Genomic DNA, 22,002 nt, shown 5'->3' with positions numbered 1-22,002 from the left:
TGTCCTTTATTTTATTTTATTTTATTTTTTTATTTTATTTTATTTTATTTTATTTTTTACCTCTTTGGGCAGGTTCAGCCTCAGTTCACTCCTTGGAACTGCTGCTCAGAGGTTTCCAAATTCTGGGCACCTGTGTGTATGCAGCCAACTCTCAGCAGCCACTTTGAATGTTTCCATCTCTCTCTCACTTTCCCTCTCTTCTCACTTCTCCTTTGCATTTTCTGGTTATCTGTTGTCGGTGTAAGTCCTCGACGTCGCTCATATGATTAAACTGGAGCTAGGAAGACAAGCTGGGGAGAGAGAGATTGAGAGAATGAATGTGAATGAAGAGAGAAAGAGCGAGCGAGAGACCAAGATGGCAAGGCAGCACACACAAAGCCATGTTTTCCCAAGTTGCAATGGAAGTTATATGTGGGTTTATCTCTCATTTTGCATTGTCCTTTTTTCTCTCCACCACTAAGAGTAATTGAGAGTTCACCGTGCACATCTTAAACACACATGCACATAATCAGATATATTAATATAGAATGTATATATCATATCTATTTATAGATATAAAATCTAGTATTTAGAAACCATGGCTATGTTGAATGTGCTTTATGACTAGGGAAAATGAAGTTTGCAGATTTTCCTGGGAAACACAGTGTGAGAGATGGGGAATTTTTTTTAATGTGAGTTGTACTTCCGGGTATAACTGGATAAACTACCATATTTTAACAATAATTCCATTCTTGGTATAATTAATAGAAAATTAGTTTCTAAAAGTAAAAATTGGGTCAGAAATGGAGATTATTAAAATGTACAATTGCAACTGCCTGACCCTGCAAACCCCATTTATGCAGCCAAGTTCCAAAATGCTTTTGAGTGCTTGATGACTCACAGTGGCTTCTTCCTCTGGCTGGTTCAGTGTAGGCAAGAGGTTAGCCGACTAGGGGAAATTAAAACAATGTTGTACATTATATTGTTACCAGCCATCGAAAAGCCTATTTTGTATGCAAGACAGCAATGCCGAGATATATGGAGAGCCCTAGGCTAAGTACAGAAGATAATTACATTTGGAATTTTACTGAGTTAAGTCATTTACAGCTTCAAATAGTTGCAGAGAAAAATCAGCCAAAACACACTTAAACTTTTTGTTGTGACTTTTCAGGATAGAAAGGATTTTTTAAAATTAGTTATCATCTTATATGACAAATTACATTTTTTAGTAGGATTTTTCTCAAAAGTTATTTTTGTTAGCCAGTTAATATTTTTCCATTCAAACTCTGGATATAAACTTATTAGAACAGTAAGATATTTACACAGGAAAAGGGCACATCATAAAATCTCAACATTTTAAAATAAGTCTTTGGAAACATTTTTACATTGACATGTTTATTGAGAAGAAAAAAACAGTAGTAGATGTAACCCACCCCCACAGTTCTTTTATGATTAAGACACAGCCCTTGACAAACTGGATTCAAAAGAATAAACTGGAAGATCTGGCCTGTAATCACAGCCCTTCGGGAGGCCAAGGAAGGCGGATCACAAGGTCAGGATTTCAAGACCAGCCTGGCCAATATGGTGAAACGCTGTCTCTACTAAAAATAGAAAAATTAGCCAGGTGTGGTGGCGGGCACCTGTAATCCCATCTACTGGGGAGGCTGAGGCAAAAGAATTGCTTGAACCTGGGAGGCGGAGGTTGCAGTGAGCCAAGATTGTGCCACTGCACTCCAGCCTGGGCGACAGAGCGAGATTCCGTCTCAAAAAAAAAAAAAAAAAGAATAAACTACCTTTCTACCTGAATTTGTACGTATTGGTGGTGGTATTTATAAAGTGATAGAAGCGCCTGCATTTATTTATTTGATAACATTAAATTCTTAATGATGGGCTAAAATAAATCGTTGGCTAGAATTGTCACGGTTTGTCAGGTAGCCGTTCTAGACTACAGATTAGAGTGTTCGGCCATTGTTAATTACTCAAGAAGTGAGCATTTATTTTATGAATTATTCTTCACTCTCCACAAAAAGAGGTTAGGAGAAGGAAAAGATTTAGACCATCATCAATAAATTAAGTGTTTATCTCCTGGCAGCTTTCATGTTGTTTTTTGGTGGGTGGGGCCTAGAAGTAGTACAAACATATAAGGATTCTTTGATTATTTATAGATTGCATTTATTTCTAGATTTCCTTTTATCCTTCAGCTATAAATCAAACTGAAGGCAGGTTTTTCAACTTGTGATAGATATCAAAGATGATCTGGCCAGAAGTTAGTATAATGTGGTCGTTCCTCATAATGTTTTTTTGGGGAGTTTGCTGTAATGGAGGAAGGGACAACAGGCTAATTCTGACGTGTTCTGTTTCTGCAAAGCTTGAGGAATTATCAGAGTGATGACATAGATCTCGTTGAGAGCAGGGGTTAGCAACCCACAGACCTCAGGCCAAATCTCACAAGCTAGGGAATGTTTTTATTTTTAAATGGTTGAGGGAAAAATCTGAAGAAGAACATTATTTCATGACTGGTAAAAAGTCTAGGAATTCCAATTTCAGTGTTCATACATAAAATTATATGAGAACACAGCCATACCCATGCCCATTCATTTACTTATTACCTATTGCTGCTTTTCTCTACAGTAGGGAGAGTCAAGTAATTGAAACTGAATCTACATGGCCTGCAAAGCTGAAATATTTATGATCTGGCTCTTACAGAAGTTTGCCAGGCACCCCTGGTCAAGAGGATCAGAAAAACAATTTGTATTACAGTATTAGCAGCTTGTCCCCTTAGGTTCTGGCTGCCTAAAGCTCTGTTCACCCCCTTTTATCTCTTCCTTCTTAGCCAGGGTGTATAAAACCAGTCTAGTCTCCTACATGGGTCAGTTTTCCCTACTAGCGTCTTCAGAAGGCAAGTGCCTGCCAGTTTTGGAGATCATGGAAAGCTGGACAAGGGATATTCATTCATTCTTTCATCCACTCATCCATTCATCCACCCACCCATTCATTCATCCATCCACTTACCCATTTAGCAAGCATTACTTCGAACCTTTCAGATAGCAGGAATCTTGCTGGAGCTACTGCAAAGTACAGTGATTAAAACAGATAAAGCTGCCCTCCAAGTTCTTACAGTCTAGAAGGAAGAATAGACTACAAAATAATTTGCTAGTGAGACTGTCCATTCATTGGGCAGTGCTAGTTGACATTAACAGGTTCTTGAGAACACCAGAAATCTATTCAAAAGAGAGTTTCAATGCTAGAAAGGGGCCAAGCCAAAGCAGATTATATCCATTAGTTACCATTCGATCAGATGAAATAGATAAGAAAATGTTAGCAATTTTTAGTATTTAAAGAACCCTTCCCCTGAGACACAGTTAAGAGAAGCCTTAATCAAGGATTCGATTGAGTCTTTGAGTTGCAGACCTACCACATATGGGGGCATTTGGGACATAGTACAGTTAAATACTCAAAGGAATCTATTCTTGATAGGCTTCCTCTTTCTCTGCAGTTCAGCATTGCTAGCCTTGTGCTGTTCCATTTGCCACTTAATGTACCAGTGTCTAGAAACATACTTTTTAACTTACTTGACTACCAGTCATGGTGCCCATAGAACCTGAGTTATTGGGGCAATCAGGTCCCTCCAGCAGCAGGAATACTTCAAAGAGGTGTACTTGTCCTCAAACAGCCTATTTCTGTTTTCTGTTGGCATCGTCCCTCCCTTGTTCTCTCAGCCACAGACTGGCGCGTCACCTCCTTTAGAGGGGATGACCTGCACATGACTGACCCAAGGCCTACTTCATATTTCTTAAAGCATTTATCAGTCTGGGAAAAACTTGAACCTCCAAGTATCTCTCAAAGTGTGTTATAAAATTATCATTGATTAACTTGAATTTGAAAAACATTTGTACCACTTAGCACTACAGGAAAGAGCCGTTAAGTTTTCATCAGTTCCCGAAGGGCGGTGATCACTGTATTAGAGGAGGAGGAGAAATCACCCCTGCCACTCAGACTCACAAGACCTCTCTCTGCAGCACGGTACTGAAGTGTTCACACGTGGTCAAGATAGACCACACATGTACCCCATCGTAAAAACAAACCCCGTATGCTCAGATCGAATCTTACCATATACATTGACAGAGGTTCAGGATGTCTAACCTAGAGGGTCGTCATGAAAGGATTCCACAGGAGAATTCAGAGGGCACAGTAGCTGTAGAAGTAACCAAAGCTGGTGAAGGTCACTTAAGCGCTATGTACCTAGACAGCCTCCTTGAATTTAAACCCCAGAAACCTTTTCTCTTACCCGAAATGGAAGGCCCTTGTGTCTTTGAACTGTCAGACAAATCTCCCTAAAGAAAAAAGATACAATTTTTCCAAAATAACTACTGTGAGCCATAGGGGATAGTGGCTAGAGATGTTCCCCTCCATAGAGCTATCTGTACAATACTACACTTGAATTAAACTGAAAGGCCTTCAAGGCTGTACTGGTGAGATTTCAGGCAACTGGGCAGAAATAAAGACAATGGGTTATGGAGACTGATTTAGACTATCTAATCAGCACGGTGCGTGAGAGCTGTCCTGTCCCTGTGTATTTAAAATATGGCTTGATGCCGTGCAGGCACGGTGGCTCACGCCTGTAATCCCAGCACTTTGGAAGGCTGAGGCAGGTGGATCACCTGAGGTCGGGAGTTCGAGACCAGCCTGACCAACATGGAGAAACCCCATCTCTATTAAAAATACAGAATTAACCGGGCACAGTGGCACATGCCTGTAATCCCAGCTACTTGGGAGTCTGAGGCAGGAGAATTGCTTGGACCTGGGAGGTGGAGGTTGCAGTGACCTGAGATCGCGCCATTGCACTCCAGCCTGGGCAATAAGAGCGAAACTCCGTCCCAAAAAAAAAAAAAAAAAAAAAATCATAAAATAAAATATGACTTGATTTACGAAACCAAAGTTTAAATAGAAATATCAATTACAAAAGGCAAGGTACATCTATATTTGTTAAATTTTTGTTGAAAGATATAAAAATATATGGTGAATGTTTTCTTAGCAGTAGAAAGAATGTTTATGTATAAGAGCTTGTTAACAGAGTAGGGTTAGTTAATTCCATTCTCTTGTTGCAACCTTCTACTGGTCTCATTTAGAGAAGAGTGAAGAAGACATCTCAGTGGGTCTTCTGAGCCTTTTCAAACATTTCTTACTGCATTTCATTATTCCAAAGACAGTTATAATTTTTAAACATTTTACCAAAGGACCCCAGCTATTACCTGGGGTCTAAAACTGTAAACCCGGAGAAGTGTGTGAGGTCCTTATACTATACACATAGACACCTAACAGTGAGACAGACACCAATAAAAATCATTTTTTTCAATGACATACATGCCTTTTTGAAGTCAGGGAATGCAGTAAGATTTCATCTGTTCCTTTTTGACGGATTCTTCTGGAATGATGTACAGACAAGGAGATGAGTTAGAAATGGAGTGGAGAAAATTCTCATAATCAGTATACATAGTCTTACATAGGTTGTGAAATGTGCAGTCTTCCCTCTACCCCCATCACGACAGAGGGACAGAGACACAGAAGTACAAAGTTTTTAAGGATAAGAACTCCCTACTGAGAAATGCCATGGCCAGGATTATAAGGAAACACTTGAAGCTTCTGCAATATTGGGCACCCACTGTCCACCGGCCATGGGCCTAGGGATGTAGATTCATATGAATCCAGATTACTTGGGTCCTCTTAGGTGGGACATTCATGTGAACTCTTCTAGCCTCTAAGCTAAAGATGAGGTGTCACAGAAAGTTGCAGTGGTGGCTGGATTGTAATTCCGTTTGGGGGAATGGGGAAACCATCCGATTTCAGAGACAGAAAAAAAAAATCTGACAGAATTGACTTCACTTAGGAAGCTGAGACAGTGGTGGTACAAATACATATTTCTGACCACATACAGTGGTTTTAATTTGTTCTATGATCATGTGACATTGCTGAATTGCTATATGTTTTCTCTGATGGATGAAGATGTCCTGATGTTTTCATCGTGTGTCATGGGAGCAGGTTCAGGACAGGCTTCCTACAACCCCTCAGCCTCTAGGCCCTTTAAAATGAATATTGAAAGCAGGCAAGGGAAAAAGGAATCAACCAAACCAAGATTGATCTGCCTGGCAGGAGATGGGGTGGAGGTGTGTGTGCCTTTTATTCTTCCATTCAGTCACTACTTATCAAGCACCTATTATATAGAGAGCACCGGATGCAGATAAGTAAGGTGGCGTGGCCTCTTCCTGTAATACACAACCTAGTAGGGTAAAACCAGGATGCCTTTAACTTCCCTGCCAGGCAGAGTTTCTAAAAGCAAGGGGTGAGGGATTGGGGAAGGTGACAGTGGGGAAAGGGTTGTTGGCAAGGACATTCCAGGCCAAGGGAGCCATGAAAGATGTTGCCTAGGTTGTAGGATAAGGAAGAAAGGATAGTGGAAGAATATATTGCTCTTAAAATTCATCTGTCTGTTTAACACAAAACAGGGTAACCAACTGTCCCAGTTTACTTTCTTGGACTGAAGGGATTCCTGAGAGTTGGGATTTTCAGTTTCAAAACTGGAAAAGTCCTGGGCAAGCTGGGAGGAGTTGGTCACCCTACTCCACTAGCAGTGGGAGAGAACTATGGAATGCCCCCTCTTCTGCTTGTAATTATTTCATCTGGTTTGGAAACCATTTGACTGGCCAGCTATTGAGCTCCTGCTGTGTGCCAGGGCACTGTCGGAGGTGCCTTCTGTCCCCAATTTCTTGGAGTCCCCACAGTCCCTCTGTGGGTAGACACCACCCTATTTCCTTGATTCTAAAAGTCACTTTTTTTTTTTTTTTTTTTTTTTGAGACGGAGTCTTGCTGTGTCTCCCAGGCTGGAGTATAGTGGCAGGATCTCAGCTCACTGCAACCTCCACCTCCTGGGTTCAAGCAATTCTCCTGACTTGGCCTCCCAAGTAGCTGGGACAGCAGGCATGTGCCACCATGCCCTGCTTGTTTTTGTATTTTTAGTAGAGACAGGTTTCATCATGTTGGCCAGGATGATCTCAAACTCCTGAGCTCAAGGGATCCACCTGCCTCGGCCTCCCAAAGGGCTGGGATTACAGGCCAGGGTGTCCAGCCAGGAGTCACTTTTTAAAAGAAAAAATACAACATTTGGAAATTAATGTATGTCTTACATTTAATGAGTGTGTTTAATGTAGTGTTTCTTTTTGTTCTTTGAGAAGGTATTACTAAATCCATGGTTATTTTAACTATCGCTGGCTTCTTAAGAGTCAAAGAAATAGTTTTCAGGGATCCCTCCAGATAGGGAAACTGAGGTTTAGGAGGTCCGATTAACTTGTTTAAAGCCAATGGCGAATAAGGGCAGAGCCTAGGAGGTTAACCCAGTCTTTGTAGCCTGTGCTCCTTTTATCGTAGGATCCTGCCTTATGCTTCCACCGAGAGGATCATTGTGGCCCAGTTGGCCTCTATGAAGGAACTGGTTTTAAAACCTGGCTTTGGGGGCCCTGCCCCTCTGCCTCGTGGAGCTCTGTTGTGGGCAATCCATGGTAGCAAAGCAAGGCTGGAGTCTGGTGATGCTGGGATCACTCCAACATCTCCCAAATCATCTACACCAGGAATTGTAAGCTCTAAGAAAATGTCAGCAGGGAGAAAAGTGCACAAGTTTCAGTAGCAGAGGGAGACATTAATCCTAACACAAATCAATTACTGTACGAACTTTACATGTGATTACTGTACCATTAGTGGTGCTATTTGTAATCACACCAGCCTCCTAGACTTTAGCAAATTTATTATCTGTAATGTATCCCCCTTTGGCCCTGTCTAACCCTATTCGAGGCAATACTCAGGACAGTTCCTATACCAGCGGCCTCACAGAGCCTCCTGATACTCCCTGCACAAGCCCTGAGCATATCGGGGAAAGAGAGGTCCTAACAGCATGGTAGTTCCGTATTGCGACTGCTTTGTAACCGGAGCCGAGAAAAAGAAGAGAGAGAGTCTCTGGGTTTCTCACTTCCATGTCCTTCTGTGAAAACCACGACACTTATTTTTCATAATTTAAAATCCTGCCTTACTCTGGGAGCATTAGAATTCCTAGACTATGACTGAGTATTAGTGTGCGTCTGCTTTAAATGTCAAGAGAGTCTTTAATAATCACATGTAAGGAATGTTAAGATGGTGACAGAGTACAATAAAAGTAGGGAAATTCTTCGATTGGGGTGAAATGAGCCATATATTGCCCACCACCTGAATGTTGTAGTTGGTGTGAAAGAAATCATTTAAAAGTTTTTCACTGGTACTAAGTTCTGAAGCCATAGTTGGACAAGGTGGGTCAGAAATAACTGGTAAATGCTCAGTTTGGTAGAGTAATTTGAGTTCTGCTCCTTCTTGTCACTGCTTTTTCTCCCCCTTGTTTTTCTTCTTTTCATCCTATGTACTTTAGAGACCTTTAGAGATCCAGTGTTACTGGATATGCTCTGCCCAAATCGGGTTAATCTCTTTGGATCATCATTGTATACAAAACTCCTGAGGAAACGTATACAGCCACTGTTGAAGGCCTTCTCAATCCATGGCAGAGAGTAGTGTCTCCCATTTAACTTCATTATACTTGGACACTTGGGGTCCTTATTTAAAAATACCTACTTCCAGGTCTCACCGTTGGAGTGTTGGCTCCAGCATGTTTAGGTGGAGACCCCAGTCGGTTAACTTGGAGATCATCATTGTGTGGGATAATCTGAACTCATCCATTCATTTAGGTGCCTCTTAAAACTCCATGTGCCCCCCTTCCATGGAGATTCTTTGAAAAGACACTTACTTTTCATAATTTAAAATCCCGTCTAACTCTGGGAGCAGTAGTTCAGCATGAGAGCAGGGAGGTAGGTAGACGATGACGTATGATTTGAGTTATTGTCCCAGGTGATTCTTAGAATCACACTAGTGTGGGAAACTCAGACTAAGCATCATATAACTGGGACCCTAGTCTTATTTCTGCCCTTTCCCAGTTCTCTGACCTCAGATATGTTTACCTTGAAAACCTCAGTTTCCCCAGTTACAAAACAGAATAGGACTAAGGGACTTAAAATAGCCACAGTAGGCTTACCTCTGTTAAATCAAAGGAGTGTCTTGGCCCTTTCTTCTCATCTGTCCTCAAGAAGTCTAGCATTTTTACACATACAAAGCCCTTCATTTATTTCAGCAGAGTTTTGTTTCTCACGAGTAAGAACTGCCAAATTGGCCTTAAAATGATTAGTCCTCCTGACAACATAGAAAATGGTGATGTTAAATGAACCCCAAACCATGTTCCCTTTTCTCTGTTAAAATAATGAGTTTAATCTTAGTTTGTATCTTTCAGGATGTTGAATGGAACTCCTAGCCTTTGGCAGTTATCAGTGGCTCGGGTGCAATACACAAATTCTGATCTTTCACAGCCCAGACTATCTCAAACCTAATTTGAGGCCATGGCTAATAGAAGAGCAGATGACCTATTTCAGCCAAAGGGTAGAAAAATATTTGCCCAAGATGAGGGAAAGCTACAGTAAGAACCTGAGACAAATTGATAAGAAGTGGGTTTCATCTTTCCTTCGCTTTCTGTTCCATTCTTTAAACGATCAAAATTATTTCTCTTCCCAGTTAGCCCAGCTGCAAACTCCATTGAACCCCTGTTAAGCAGATCGAGATTTCAAACATAGCCAGGACAAGTCTAGATACACTGGATGGATTTCACTTTTCTTTTTTAAAAAAATTAGGAAATCGTTGAGCATTCATGAAGCACTCGTCATTTTGCTAAGCTTGTTATGTGCAAGAACTCTTCTGATCTTCAGAACACCCCTTCAGAGTTCAGAGATGATCATTCCATATTTAGAAGGAGAAACTAGGTAATTAAAAAGATTACATAATGTGTTGAGTCACTGAGCCAGGATTTGAACACAGCACAGCGTGATTGTTTTGTCCACATCCTTAACCGTTTTCACCCTGTTGTAGTTCTACCGAACGGCTGAACAAACGCAATAGATTAAAATGACCCCTGCACAAACAGCTCCCTCTAATGTTTAGGCCATTGTCGTTCCCTTTATGCTAGATACTCATTCCGTACCCACTGGGGAAGTTTTTTAGAGAGTAATTCTCTTCTGATATTTCAACACAAATTTTCTTTTTAATTTGTCAACCAAATTTTAATGGGCCTTTGGATTGAATGTCTCAACCTCCTTTTCTTTGCTTTTCATGGAATTCATGGTTTAAGAGGAAATGCTGGAATATACTTGCTAATGTTAAATGTTTGTATCCTCATATTTTAATAATGAAAGGATGCCGTGAAAATTGATGGGGATGGTGAGCCCGTGGGATGATGGCATAAAAACTAATAAAGAATGTAAAAGCTTTTGGAAGGAGCAGTTAGTATTACAAATGCAAGACAGACATTGTAGACAGGATGTGGTTTCAATAGGTGTGAATGTTTAGCCTTTTTGCCTAAAAAAAAAGAAAAACTGAATTTGGCGGGTTTCTGTAATTGTTAAAACAGTTTGTGTTAGAGCTATAATTGATTTAAAATCTTAAACTCATTCAAGAATATGATACTACACATTAGTTTGCACTAACCGAACAAAACCAAAAAGTTAGATTTTTGCCTTTTTATGTAACCTTGTCCATCTTTTAAAAAAGCAGAACTAGGGTGGTACAATTGAGGTTCCTGGATAACTCTCAGAATTGGTGATGAATTCTAAGCAGTGTGCTCATGGAAAAATATGAAAATGTTTCCGATGGCAGTTACCTCCAGGGTTTATGAAAGTGGCCGTGTATACAAATTCTAGGTATGTGTTTGCAATGTAGTGTTGCTACCTTTGGCTGACCAGTAAAAGATCAGCTTGGTAGACCTTTGGACAGAAATATGGAGGAGATGTTTCCTTTAAATGCTCGGGATTTGGATTTTCCTTGTACCACGCTTAGTCTTTATAATTGCTACATCAACACTGTTTACCCCCAAATTAAGTCACAGTTAATATTCAGCAGACTTCAGTAAATATCACCTCCTACCCTTTAATTTGTATTGTTCAGCATGACAGACTACTTCTTGTTTTTAAGAAAAATACAGTTGATTTCTGCCCTTTGATAACTTTAAAAGAAAACATTTCTTAAAAAGTCTGAATATTTGACATCAAAAAGCTTAGGATACTTACATTAAAAAAATTAATAATAATGGCAGAAAAATAGCATTCCCAACATTTTAATTGTTCTAAGCCTCTTTGGAAAACTAAATTCCTTTAGCATTATGTGTTCAGAGAATCTTTTAGTTTGGCTGTTCAATAACTTACTAAAGAACAGAGGAGGAATAACATCAAGTGGCTCCTAATATGGTATCATTTTCATTTCCTGTTTGTTGAAAGATAAATGCTAACACTGTACGGCCTTTTTTTTTTTTCTTTCTTTCTTTCTCTCTTAATTTATTCCTCCCTGAACCACAAGGGAATAAAAAGAAAAAAAAAAAATCAAATGTGATATGGCTTGAGACTGAGTCATCCAGTAGGGATAAGCTGAAAGCTTTTTCCTTTCTCCCTTTTGTGCTCTTTCCCTTTTCCCTGTCTTTCCACAATCCCCAACCCCCGTCCCCCTTCTTCCTTAGAAAATAACTGTATTTAAATAGATAAGATGTATTTGTTTTTTTATTTGGGAATAATTTTAGACTTTAAAAAACTGTTGATTTTTAAAGGATTTAAGGTTAATTATGTGACAGAACTAATGAGTCCCTCCTTAATTCTAAGGCATTATTTTGGACAAATGATCTCCCAAAGTATTGAAATTAAACTGTATTCTCTCCTTCTCCTCTCTCTCTCTCTCTCATACTAATCTCTTCTCCATTTTCCCTAAATGCCACAGCTGTTCTCTTAACTATCCCTTTATCTTTAGGGGATATATTTCCCACTTCTTTTACAGAAGTAATCGTTATGTGTCCCCTATGCCCAAATGTCTTGAACTATTGAAAATATCGAGTTAAAGCAGTCCAAGCAAAGCATAAAGGATGTAGCTTCCAATAAGCCGTATTTCAGTGCCTACTGTGTATATCCAATTAGAAACTTGTGTGACTTCAGAAGATCGTTTTTTATGGAATAAGGACACTTAAATTATTAAGATGAGACTAGCACATAGCAGGTACTCAAATCTTGAGTAAATGAATGAGCAAGCTTATTCTATGCTCATTTGAAAATGGGAACCTGTCATCCCTTGGAGCCTGCTCCTGGCCTGCTAATATCACTTGCCAGCACTGTCTTAATCTATGCCTACCTGTTAAGAAAGATGAAGCTAATTTTGCATAAATGTATCCATCTGTCTAGGAGTTTTTCCACAACCACAACAGATGAATTTATGGGTTTTAGCTACCTAGCTCATTTTCCCTTGGCTTTTCTCAGGAATAAGGTTGGTTAATAGGCATGATTCACATTTGTCTTTTAGCTGTCTGTGTTCCATGGGACTGCGTGGTGCCAGCAGGTCTAGAACTTCCCAGTTAAAGTCTAATGCATCTAGTGTTGAGAAATCGCACACCAGCACCTCCGGTTACTTAGAGTTTGGCAGTGGTCATGTAGCTTTCAGAAACAAGCAATGAAAATGATTTTATCACGTGCTATGGTGCCATAGCGTAATTTGTAATATGTATCATTTTTGGTGTTAAAAGAGTCATGCATCTTTATTCAGAGAAATAACAAAGCATTTTCTTCCCACCAGCTTGCGAAAGACAAAGAGCGCCTGCAAGCCATGATGACCCACCTGCATGTGAAGTCTACAGAACCCAAAGCCGCCCCTCAGCCCGTAAGTACTGATCCCCACCAAGGGGGAAAAAAAAAAAAAAAAAAAAAAAAAAACGTGCAGTATTCCTTTTCTACTTCCCGACCCCAAACATAGGAAGGAGGGACCAGCCTACTTTGGTAGAGCTTTGAGTTTTGAAGGCCTTAGATTCATGTGACTGCTTCTGGTTACCCTTTATGATGAAGGTCGTATGCTAGGCATTTGGGGAGATACAGGATGATTCAGACATGGTCCTTGCCCATAAGACCCAAGCACCCAGCTCTTCTTTAAGGGCAGAATGATTGGTGCCCAGGCAAGGTACTGAAATACATTATGAGAGCTCCTTGGAAAAAGAAAATCTTTCTGAATGGTAGGAACACAGAGAAGACAGCTAAACCATGACAGCAAAGGAAAGGGTATTTCAGCTCAGGTAAGCTGAGAGACAGTGGTGTTTAGGAAAAAGAGCAGGGACTAGTCCAGTCTCACTCTAACATAGAGGAAAGACATAGGAGACCTACTGTTGGAATAGTCAGAGACTAAATTATGGAGAGGCTCTAGTGGTTACTAAGGAGTTTGAAATGAAAATTATTCCTTCACAGTTAGGAGACCAAACACAGTACACTGAAATTACATTTAATTTGTAAGAATCTCCTCTTTCTTGCCTTGTTCCCTTTTACTGGACCTTGAAGGGTGTCATCCCAGCACAGGCTGTTAATATCGAAGCAGAAGGATCGTGTTTGAACCTAAAATTTTGTCTTGGACCTCCTTCCTTGTAATAAATCGATCTCTTTAATGGTCGTATTTCTCTTACATTTCTAAAATTCTCCTGGTAGCTTTAACTGATTATTCAAAATGGAGACAGTGCTTTGCTTCTTGATTTTAAGATTTGTAAAATTTAAAGGTACACTGCCTTTATTTGATTTTGCTTGGAGTCACTGTGTGAAAATTAATTGAGCGTTGACAATCTATAGTTAGTACCAGCAATTTTAATCAATATGCAATGATGCAGCGTAATGGCAAAGTATTGGTTTATCTGTTTTGACTGATTTTTTTCTATAAATAAAGCAAACATACACCCATATATGTATGATTTATGGTGATAGAAATAAAACGGAGTCAGACTATTAACCCAGCAAATATGGTAGCCTGCCAAGATGCAGTTGGCAGGCAAAATTAATGTCTGAAACAGAACACATTACTGAGATATAGGACATAAAATCATTAAACACTTCGTGCATCCATTTTTACTAGGAAGGAGTCCTTAGTTTCCGTGTATTTTACAGTAAATGGCTGTAGGACTGGATGTGTAGGCTACCAAAAAGAAAGGAAAAAAAGAACCAACTCATTCAGTGTTGTGGCATCAGTAGTCAACTGTGCTGTTTCTAACAGCCCCTCCTTCTAAGGAGGATATTGGAAAGATCTTGACCCCAGCTAAGCAAATTGGTGAGCCTCTGAGACGACTTGGCTGAAGTTATCTCGAAGAAGTGTAGCTGACTGCACAGGGCATTCACTGCCTTGGAACTTTCTGAAAGTCTTAAGATGGCTTTAATGAAATGGTTTTCCCAGATTGAAGGGTTCGAGTCTTTGCACCTAGCAACAAGAATGAGATTATCTCTATCTTCTTCCACGGATCAAAAACAGTGATAGGATAATGGTTGGATCCGGCACTGTAGGCGTGGATCTTGGGGCTCCTTGGGAAGAGGAAGGTTACAATTAAAGGAACTACAAAACCCCGTAGGGCGCTTGGCGAGTGACTGGGCTGGGTGTTGGCAGAGAGCACCATGTATGGAAGCCCCCGTGGGCCACAAAAGGACCACTGGATTCTTCATGTAGGACCAGTGTTAAGCAGCCGGTAAACAGGGAAGAGCATGGTGGGGAAGAGCATGGGGGGGAAGTGAACAGGGATGGAAGGTTTGTCTTGATTAGTATTAAAAAAAATGTTTTACATTCTAGAAAATTATAACTTTGAAGGGGACCTCCTACTAAATTTATTTTTAACTGCTCTATTGAAAATTCTCTACCACTAGTCAACATTATCTCTTAGTAGCTCAGCACAGTATTTCTTTATTAAAAGAAATAGGCACGAATATTTTTGACTGAAAAATTAATAGCTTTTGAATTCATACACAGCAGGTTTTCTTTTGCAAAGAAGTCCAATATCGCTGCACAGCACTTCTATAACCATTTATTTAGAGTCCAAGTCAAACCTTTGACAGCTAGAGCAGCGCTACAAGCCAATATAAAGAACTCCAAGATGTAAACCAACAATAGGCCGTCTGTGTGAGGTTTGCCATTGTCAAATACATAGATTGTTTGGATTAGTTTATGTAAATGTACTGTTGTATTACCCTTTGAAAAAAAAAAGATCACATTTGTGTATGAAAAGTGGTTCCCTTCACAGGCAGCATTATAAATTCCTTATCCTTTAACTTACATGTAAGAAGTAAAAATTGGTGCCTGACAAGCAGATATTGTGTGACACTCTGTTGTCGGAGTGAACCTGCCTTCTTTTCATTTATTGGAAAATAGAAAATTTTATTACAGATACCATCTTATAAATCAGGAATTATTAAAATATGTATAGGTGAGGCATTGGGAAATTAATTATAAAAGGTAGACGTGTAATGTTTTGCATAAATTTTCACTTCTTTGCCAAAAGGAGAAAAAAAAAGGGCGCACACATACAGCAAACCCTTGATGCTTTCAACTTTAAGGGCCCAGAGCTAGCTGGTGACTAATTCTCACGTGCAAAATATTCTCTGCAGTCTGTAATTAATTTATTCCACCCTAAATAATAGAATGCATGATGTTTGTTTGAATGAGTATCCTTCTAGAATCTTTGATTTGAAACAAGCAGTCACCAGGATTCAAATCTAACCATAGATGGGGACTTTGATGTTACAACCTTGCCAGTAAGTTCATGAAGCTTTTTCTTTTTTCCATTTCTGTGTAAAAGAAACCTCGTGTTTATTTTAAAATTCTTAGTCACTAAGTGATAGAATGCTTTGCTGTAAATGTTGCTTTTCACTAAATGCCATTTGGGTGTTAAGTGTCATTTGCTGTATCCAATCATCCAACCAGTCCTCATTTCTTTGCATCAAAGAAACTGCTAAAATGTTCTTAGATTGTTTTTACATCCGCTCATAGACGCATTTTCTGGATCCTATTGTGGGACTCATCAGATTTGAATAGTTAGAGGATACGCTCATCTCGGGAAAGTGCCCAAGTTTTTAGACATGGATCTGAGGAAGAAAGCTTATGGGTGAACTGGGACAGGAGCTCAGGGGCTTCCCATCCCTCAGACTCCTTCGACAGCCTTTCTTCTTGCTTGCTGTCATGTCTCTTTAAACCTAAGTAAAACCTTCCTTTCACAACAAAACCAAAGACTTAAGGTGCAAGTTGGTTATGGAAAGGGAATTCCTACATTTGAAATCAAACTATTCCATCAGCAAATAGGTCTTGAGTATGTGACATACTGAACAGAGTAGTCAGTCGCATGAGCGAGGCCCATCCCTGCCATGGAGGTGTTTGGAGCCTGGTAAAAGAAATAACAAATAACTATATACATACTCACACAGTCTCACTTTCCGTGAATTGCACTACCTGTAAGTAGAACAGCTGACCCAGAATGGTAAAGTCGGGGGAGACTTCTGGTAGAAATGATGTCTAAGCTGAAACCTAAAAGATGAGCAGGAAGAAATGGTAAGAGGTCAGCCTCGTGAACCTTTTCCTTAGGTTAAGAGTGGGTGTACAAATCGGTCCCTCTGATTGGTGAGGATCAGTGTAGAGGAAGGAAAGGAATAACCAACATCAGTTACGACAAGCTTTTCAAAGTTTTAATTTTATTAAGACTGAACACTGCATGGACATATGTAGTATGTGTAAGTTGACCAGAGCAGCCCTAAGTTCTAGCTATCAGGTAGAGCAGAAAAGCAGCTCTTATATTTAGAATGGCCACATTTCTTGTTATTTAAGTTTTAAAAGATTCTATTCTTTTCTATGGAAAGAGAAGCAAAAAACAACAGTAAACTGCCCTAATGAAAATGATTGATATTCTTTTGTTCCAAACTCAGTAAACATTCTCAAAGTAAACACCCAGATGTATTGCTTGGAGGTTAATTTCTCTATGCTTACTCTGTGGAGAATTCGCCAGGATACTTCATTTGGGGGAGGGAGTGAAAAACTAAGAGGACAAAACAAAAACAACAAAAAGAAACATGTCTGTGGTATGATGACTTTATTAAATTGCTACGGATTTCTTAAAAAGACTTTTCACTCTCTGTCATTATGTCAGGAAAACACTGTAAATCGTATTTTATAATACTGAGTACATGAGAGGTACGCTTTGCTTTAGGGTATTCCTGCACATCAGAGAACAACTTCTGCTTCTGGAGAAACCACATTCTTTTAGATTTGGTGGGCACGTAATTATAGTGTAGGTGGTATATCCTTCTTGACGAAAATCTTATAAAGCACTTACAGGAACTTGGATATTTGGAATGAAATACAGTATTAGATTTTCATTTTTACAGATTTTCTTTTCCCCTAACCATAGCCATTAGGACTGTTTTGAAAGAGTTTTTAGCTGCTATAAAAACAGAGTGCCCCCCCCCCCAAAAAAAAAAAAAAGGGTCTTTTAACTCTTCAAGGATCATTTGGGCTGCCTGAGTCCTTGCTTTAGAGTTGGAGAAATAATATTAAACAGTCATAAAAAGGGATTCTTAGGCACAACACACAAAAGCTGTTTTATATACTGTTTTTCATTAAGTGTCCCCCCCACCTTTCAACTAGAATGTTTTTGTTTTTGCTTTTAGTATCCCTGCCAATACCACCACCTTCTAAGTCATTACCTTCGATGAGCACGCGTCTCTAAAACAGGGCCAGGCTGAGATGGTAAAGGAAAGGAAAGCAAAGGCTTGTAACAAAGGCCTTCAGCTGCCACCCACTGTCCTGCCCTCCACACGGCCTGGTAACGTCCCTCCAGCCTCAGAAAGGCCGTCTCTGAACTCAGTGATTCATGCCCAGAAATGACACCGCCATGCAGTTAAAGCAGGACTTGAGCTGGCTCAGGCCAGTAAAACCAAGAGCAGAAAAACAAGTTCTGTGAGCCTGAAAGTCCCTACTACGCAGTTGTGTCCCTTGGTGTTTGGGTTTCAGGTTTGTCTTTTGTTCTCAGAATCTGTTTTCATGTGAGGCAAGAGCACAAACAAAAATAAAAATGAGTTCTTATGGGAATACTTACAAGTCTGTTTCTGTCAGGGGTTTACATCAGCGGTTTATTTTGTTAATGTGAGTGACTCATCATCTTTAAACAGGAGGGGAGATTACTGTTAAAAACTAAAGATTAATTTAAAAAAAAAAAAAAAAAAAAAGGACTAAGCAGAATAGTGGGTAGCCGACCAAGTTTGAATAGTTTCGATGGCTAAAAGAAAAGCTGATGCCTGAGAGTACAAATAAATTTAAAAAATAAAACCCTACAGCAATTTTAAATGACATAAGAATTTAACTTTTGGCCAGAGTTTCAAAGAGATTATCTTTGCTGAAATCATCACATGATGGAAACTTGCCATGTAGAACATATCAGAGTTACTGACTCTTCTAAACATAGCAACTTCTTTTAAATAGAAAATGAACACAATAAGAAAAATAGGCTTTCCATCAGGAAAAGAAACCCTCCCAGTCCATTCCCTTCCTGCTCCATGCCCCAGAAAAAATTATCTTTTAAAACCTTAACTGCAATCAGAAACACAAAGCACATATGCTTTCATTTCTAATTGATGATTACATTAAGATTTAATAGTTTACAATTAAGATGAATATTTAAGATTACAGCAAAATCCCACACCATTCCCCATTTGCTCTTCTGTTCTAAGTCTGTAATGAATTTTTTTGGGGGGGCACACTTTTTTCAAAGAGGCCTTAATTAAAAGAGCAGGTTTGGTTTGAACACAGAGCCTGTTTTGAATCTTTCTTCTCCATTCTCTCTATCTCAACCTTTCCTTTCGAAGATGGTTTCTCCTCAAGACAAGCATGTGATCATCAAACAGAAGTTTAAAAGTTAAGAAACTTCTATACCAGTTGACAAGGTTGACATTTCATTAACTTGTTGGTTCAGTCTTCAAGTGATTTTGTGTGGCAAAGCACCCTGTGTTTGGAGCGTACAGCTTTTTCTTCCTTCCCTCACAGTCTACAGTCATGTTTAATTTGGAATCTGGGCTCCTTTGGCAAATTAGCAATTAGAACAATTTTGTGGGAATATGTATATGTGTCATTAGTTTTCCTGCAAATTAATAGCAAGGGCAGAGGTCAGGCAGAAATTTTCCACTTGACTGCAGCTCCTCTATTGAGACTTGGCACTTGGTTTTGGAATGGCCACAGCTGCTCTCAGCCACCCTCTTCCTCTAGGAACTGTCTTTTAATTAGTTTACCTCATAGCCATCATTACAAATATTACTGCCTCCCCTCCTCGAAATAAAATTACTGTTTCTACAAAATATTCCAGTGACATCTTGCACCACTGCACATTGATGGTGGGGTCAGTCGAATGCAGCATTTAATCATTAGATCACCTCCATCCGCGTCTCCTAATTAGAGTCCTTACAATACATTTTTATCTGGTAATTAGCTGAGATTGGCTGCTTCCTCTGTGGCTTATTAGAGACAGCCCAGCAGTGGGTGTGAATCACGGTGTCATTTGTCAAGCCTGGTAAGCCCCCTCTCTGCTCTCTTCTGGCTCAATGTTTATTCCCACTTGCTAATGTTCAAAAGCCTCCGGAAAATTCTACCTTCATCTCTTCCTTTGTGGATTGTGCTAACTTGGAGGGATTTTATTTTTCGCTGTTGACTTTTTTTTGGTAGAGAGAGTCCTACTGGTGAGATCTTGGTGGAAGCTACAAGACTCACATCCTTTTGGCATTTGATGACATTTTACTGTGGGATTTGTCTATTCTTCTTAGCTGTGAACACCCAAAAAGATGGGCTTGCACTCACTGAATGAGTTTTGATTTCTGACAATGAAACTGGAACTCAGTTAACTTGGTGATCTTCCTCCCAAAACTGGAAGGGAGCATGCATGCAGGACATTTGTGTTTGTAATTTTCATTGCATCTTTAAGAAGGCCACAGTGTTTAGGGAAAAGTTCTTAAACTGAAAAGAGAAGCCAAGAAGTATAGTCAGTCCTCAGAACTGCTTTGTGGTTACTGTGTACCTTTGCCCTTTGACATATGTGTTCGATGGTAAGCCCTTCAAGGGCAGCAGTTAACTGTTTTATTCCTGTTGTTGTCATTGTAGGACTAACTGCCTTATATTTGCTCAGTTACATGTGTTGAATGTCATGCATAAGCAGGGATAAAATGCTCTGCACGGAATCTTTTCCAAAAATGAGCATACAGAAAAATGAAACTGGTTAGTGTTCATTTTTCCCATTAACTAGGCATAAGATGATTATACAAAGGATCTAGAATCGTACAAGTGTGTGGTTTGACTTCGGGTCTGGGTTGGGAATATGGGCAAATTATTTAATCTTTCCAAGCCTCAGTTTGCTTATCTGTGAAGTATGAGTAATAACATCTCAGATATTAGTGGTGGTATGAGAATTAAAGAAGACCACACAATGGCAGGTGGTTTAAAACATGATTTTTACAAATGTTACCCATGACTTTCCAAAGTGCTCTGAGATTCTTAGGCTTAGCAGCATCTGAATTATAAAAGCTGTATATTTATGAGTGTTCGCCTTTCATGCACTAATTTCCTTGACCCTTTGCTTGGGCTGATGCTTATACGTACTGTTCCTGTACTTGGTCAGTGATTAAGGCCGGAGGTGAAGAAGAGGTCAGCCCCAACTCTTCCCCCCTTGGCTTCTCAGCTCTGCCCCATCCTGCGGCTGCTACTGTGAACTGTTCACACTTAGTTTGCAAATGTGTGTCAGAAAGCCCGGTTTCCAGCACTATAGAGAAAAAGCCACTCATGGCATCTGCTCAGCTTGCTGGGGCATTTGTAAGGGCAGTGCCATCTCCATAGCTTGATCTTCACGGGCATTGTCTGTTGCTCACCGAGTCAACATTCTATGCTGAAAATAAAAAGGAAAGCACAACTCAAAGCTCACAACATTCCGTTTCCAGCGCCATGTTTACATTTTTCCATTAGTATTTCTTCATGATATTTGATCTTTCTTTTCTTCAGATTCATTGCTTTTTTATGAAACTCTCCTTAAACATATTAGAGAAGATTCTCATGGCCCCTCTTTTTTTTTTTTTTTAACTGAGTATGAGTAAAGGTCGAGTCTTCCCAACATATTGGAACTCTCTTTTAATAAGTTCTTTGATTACGATCTCAGAGGAATCTCATTTTTAATACCTTCCACAAATACTGCCTTGTACTTAAGACTGACTGTAGCATGGTGAATCAGACTTGATGAAACAGACTTACTATGGTAAGTGATTTGAAATCTGGTTTGAGAAAATGTTACCAAGTAAGCCTACTTTGCTGAAGTTTCTTGGATTTTAGGCTGGGTCTGTGTATCTGAGATAGCATATAAACAGTTATACATACGCTGAAAACAACCAAATTCTTCCGCATTGCCAGACATAAAATAATATTTCTGTTCCAACAAATTTTGGGAAAGGGTTATCCCTTTTAGTATTTGTAAGAACAGTACTTTAAGGTGAAGGTAAGAAAGATAAATTGAAACAGTGCTCATTACTTTTTTTTTTCTTTTTTCTTTTTTGGAGATAGAGTCTTACTCTGTCACCCAGGCTGGAATGCAGTGGTGTGATCTCAGCTCACTGCAACCTATGCCTCCCGGGCTCAAGCTATCCTCCCACCTCAGCCTCCTAGGTATCTGGGACTACAGGCATGTGCCACCACACGTGGTTAATTTGTGTGTGTGTGTTTTAATAGAGACAGAGTTTCACCATGTTGTCCAGGCTGGTTTCAAACTCCTGGACTCAAGACATCCTCCCGCCTCAGCCTCCCAAGGTGCTGGGATTACAGGTGTGAGCCACCGTGCCCAGCCTATTTTCTTCTCTTCTACTTCAAATAATATTCATTTCCTAACTTGAAGCAGATTATTTCCCATTTTATAGAACATTCAAAACTTGAAGGAAAAAAAATCAAAAACCTCAGTTCCAGATCTCCCATATTCTATAAAAGAATGTCACAATAAAAAAAAATATTAACAGATCCCAAGCCTGTATTTGATAGATTTAATGAAGATTACTCATAATGCTTTTAAGGTTTATTTTCTGC

General features: G+C 39.6%; 1 protein-coding gene and 1 long non-coding RNA gene across 2 annotated transcripts in view; one reads left to right on the top strand and one right to left on the bottom strand.

Moving 5' to 3' along the window:
* Positions 1–22,002, top strand: part of FOXP1 (forkhead box P1) — a gene marked incomplete at its 5' end in the record, with an annotated part of 536,826 nt that overhangs the window by 495,519 nt on the left and 19,305 nt on the right. The window contains 1 exon segment of the mRNA NM_001266321.1: positions 12,697–12,780. Coding sequence (NP_001253250.1) covers positions 12,697–12,780 — 84 coding nt within the window.
* Positions 174–17,725, bottom strand: LOC144339267 (uncharacterized). Its single transcript, XR_013414104.1, has 3 exons — positions 17,607–17,725; positions 16,331–16,434; positions 174–290 (listed from the first exon to the last, which is right to left on the bottom strand). It is a non-coding gene; the product is annotated as an uncharacterized LOC144339267 (long non-coding RNA).

This window comes from Macaca mulatta, chromosome 2, assembly GCF_049350105.2.
Source record: "Macaca mulatta isolate MMU2019108-1 chromosome 2, T2T-MMU8v2.0, whole genome shotgun sequence".
Classification (NCBI taxonomy): domain Eukaryota; kingdom Metazoa; phylum Chordata; class Mammalia; order Primates; family Cercopithecidae; genus Macaca; species Macaca mulatta.
Note: the sequence above shows the minus strand (reverse complement) of the source record. Positions and strands in the feature narration are given on the sequence as shown.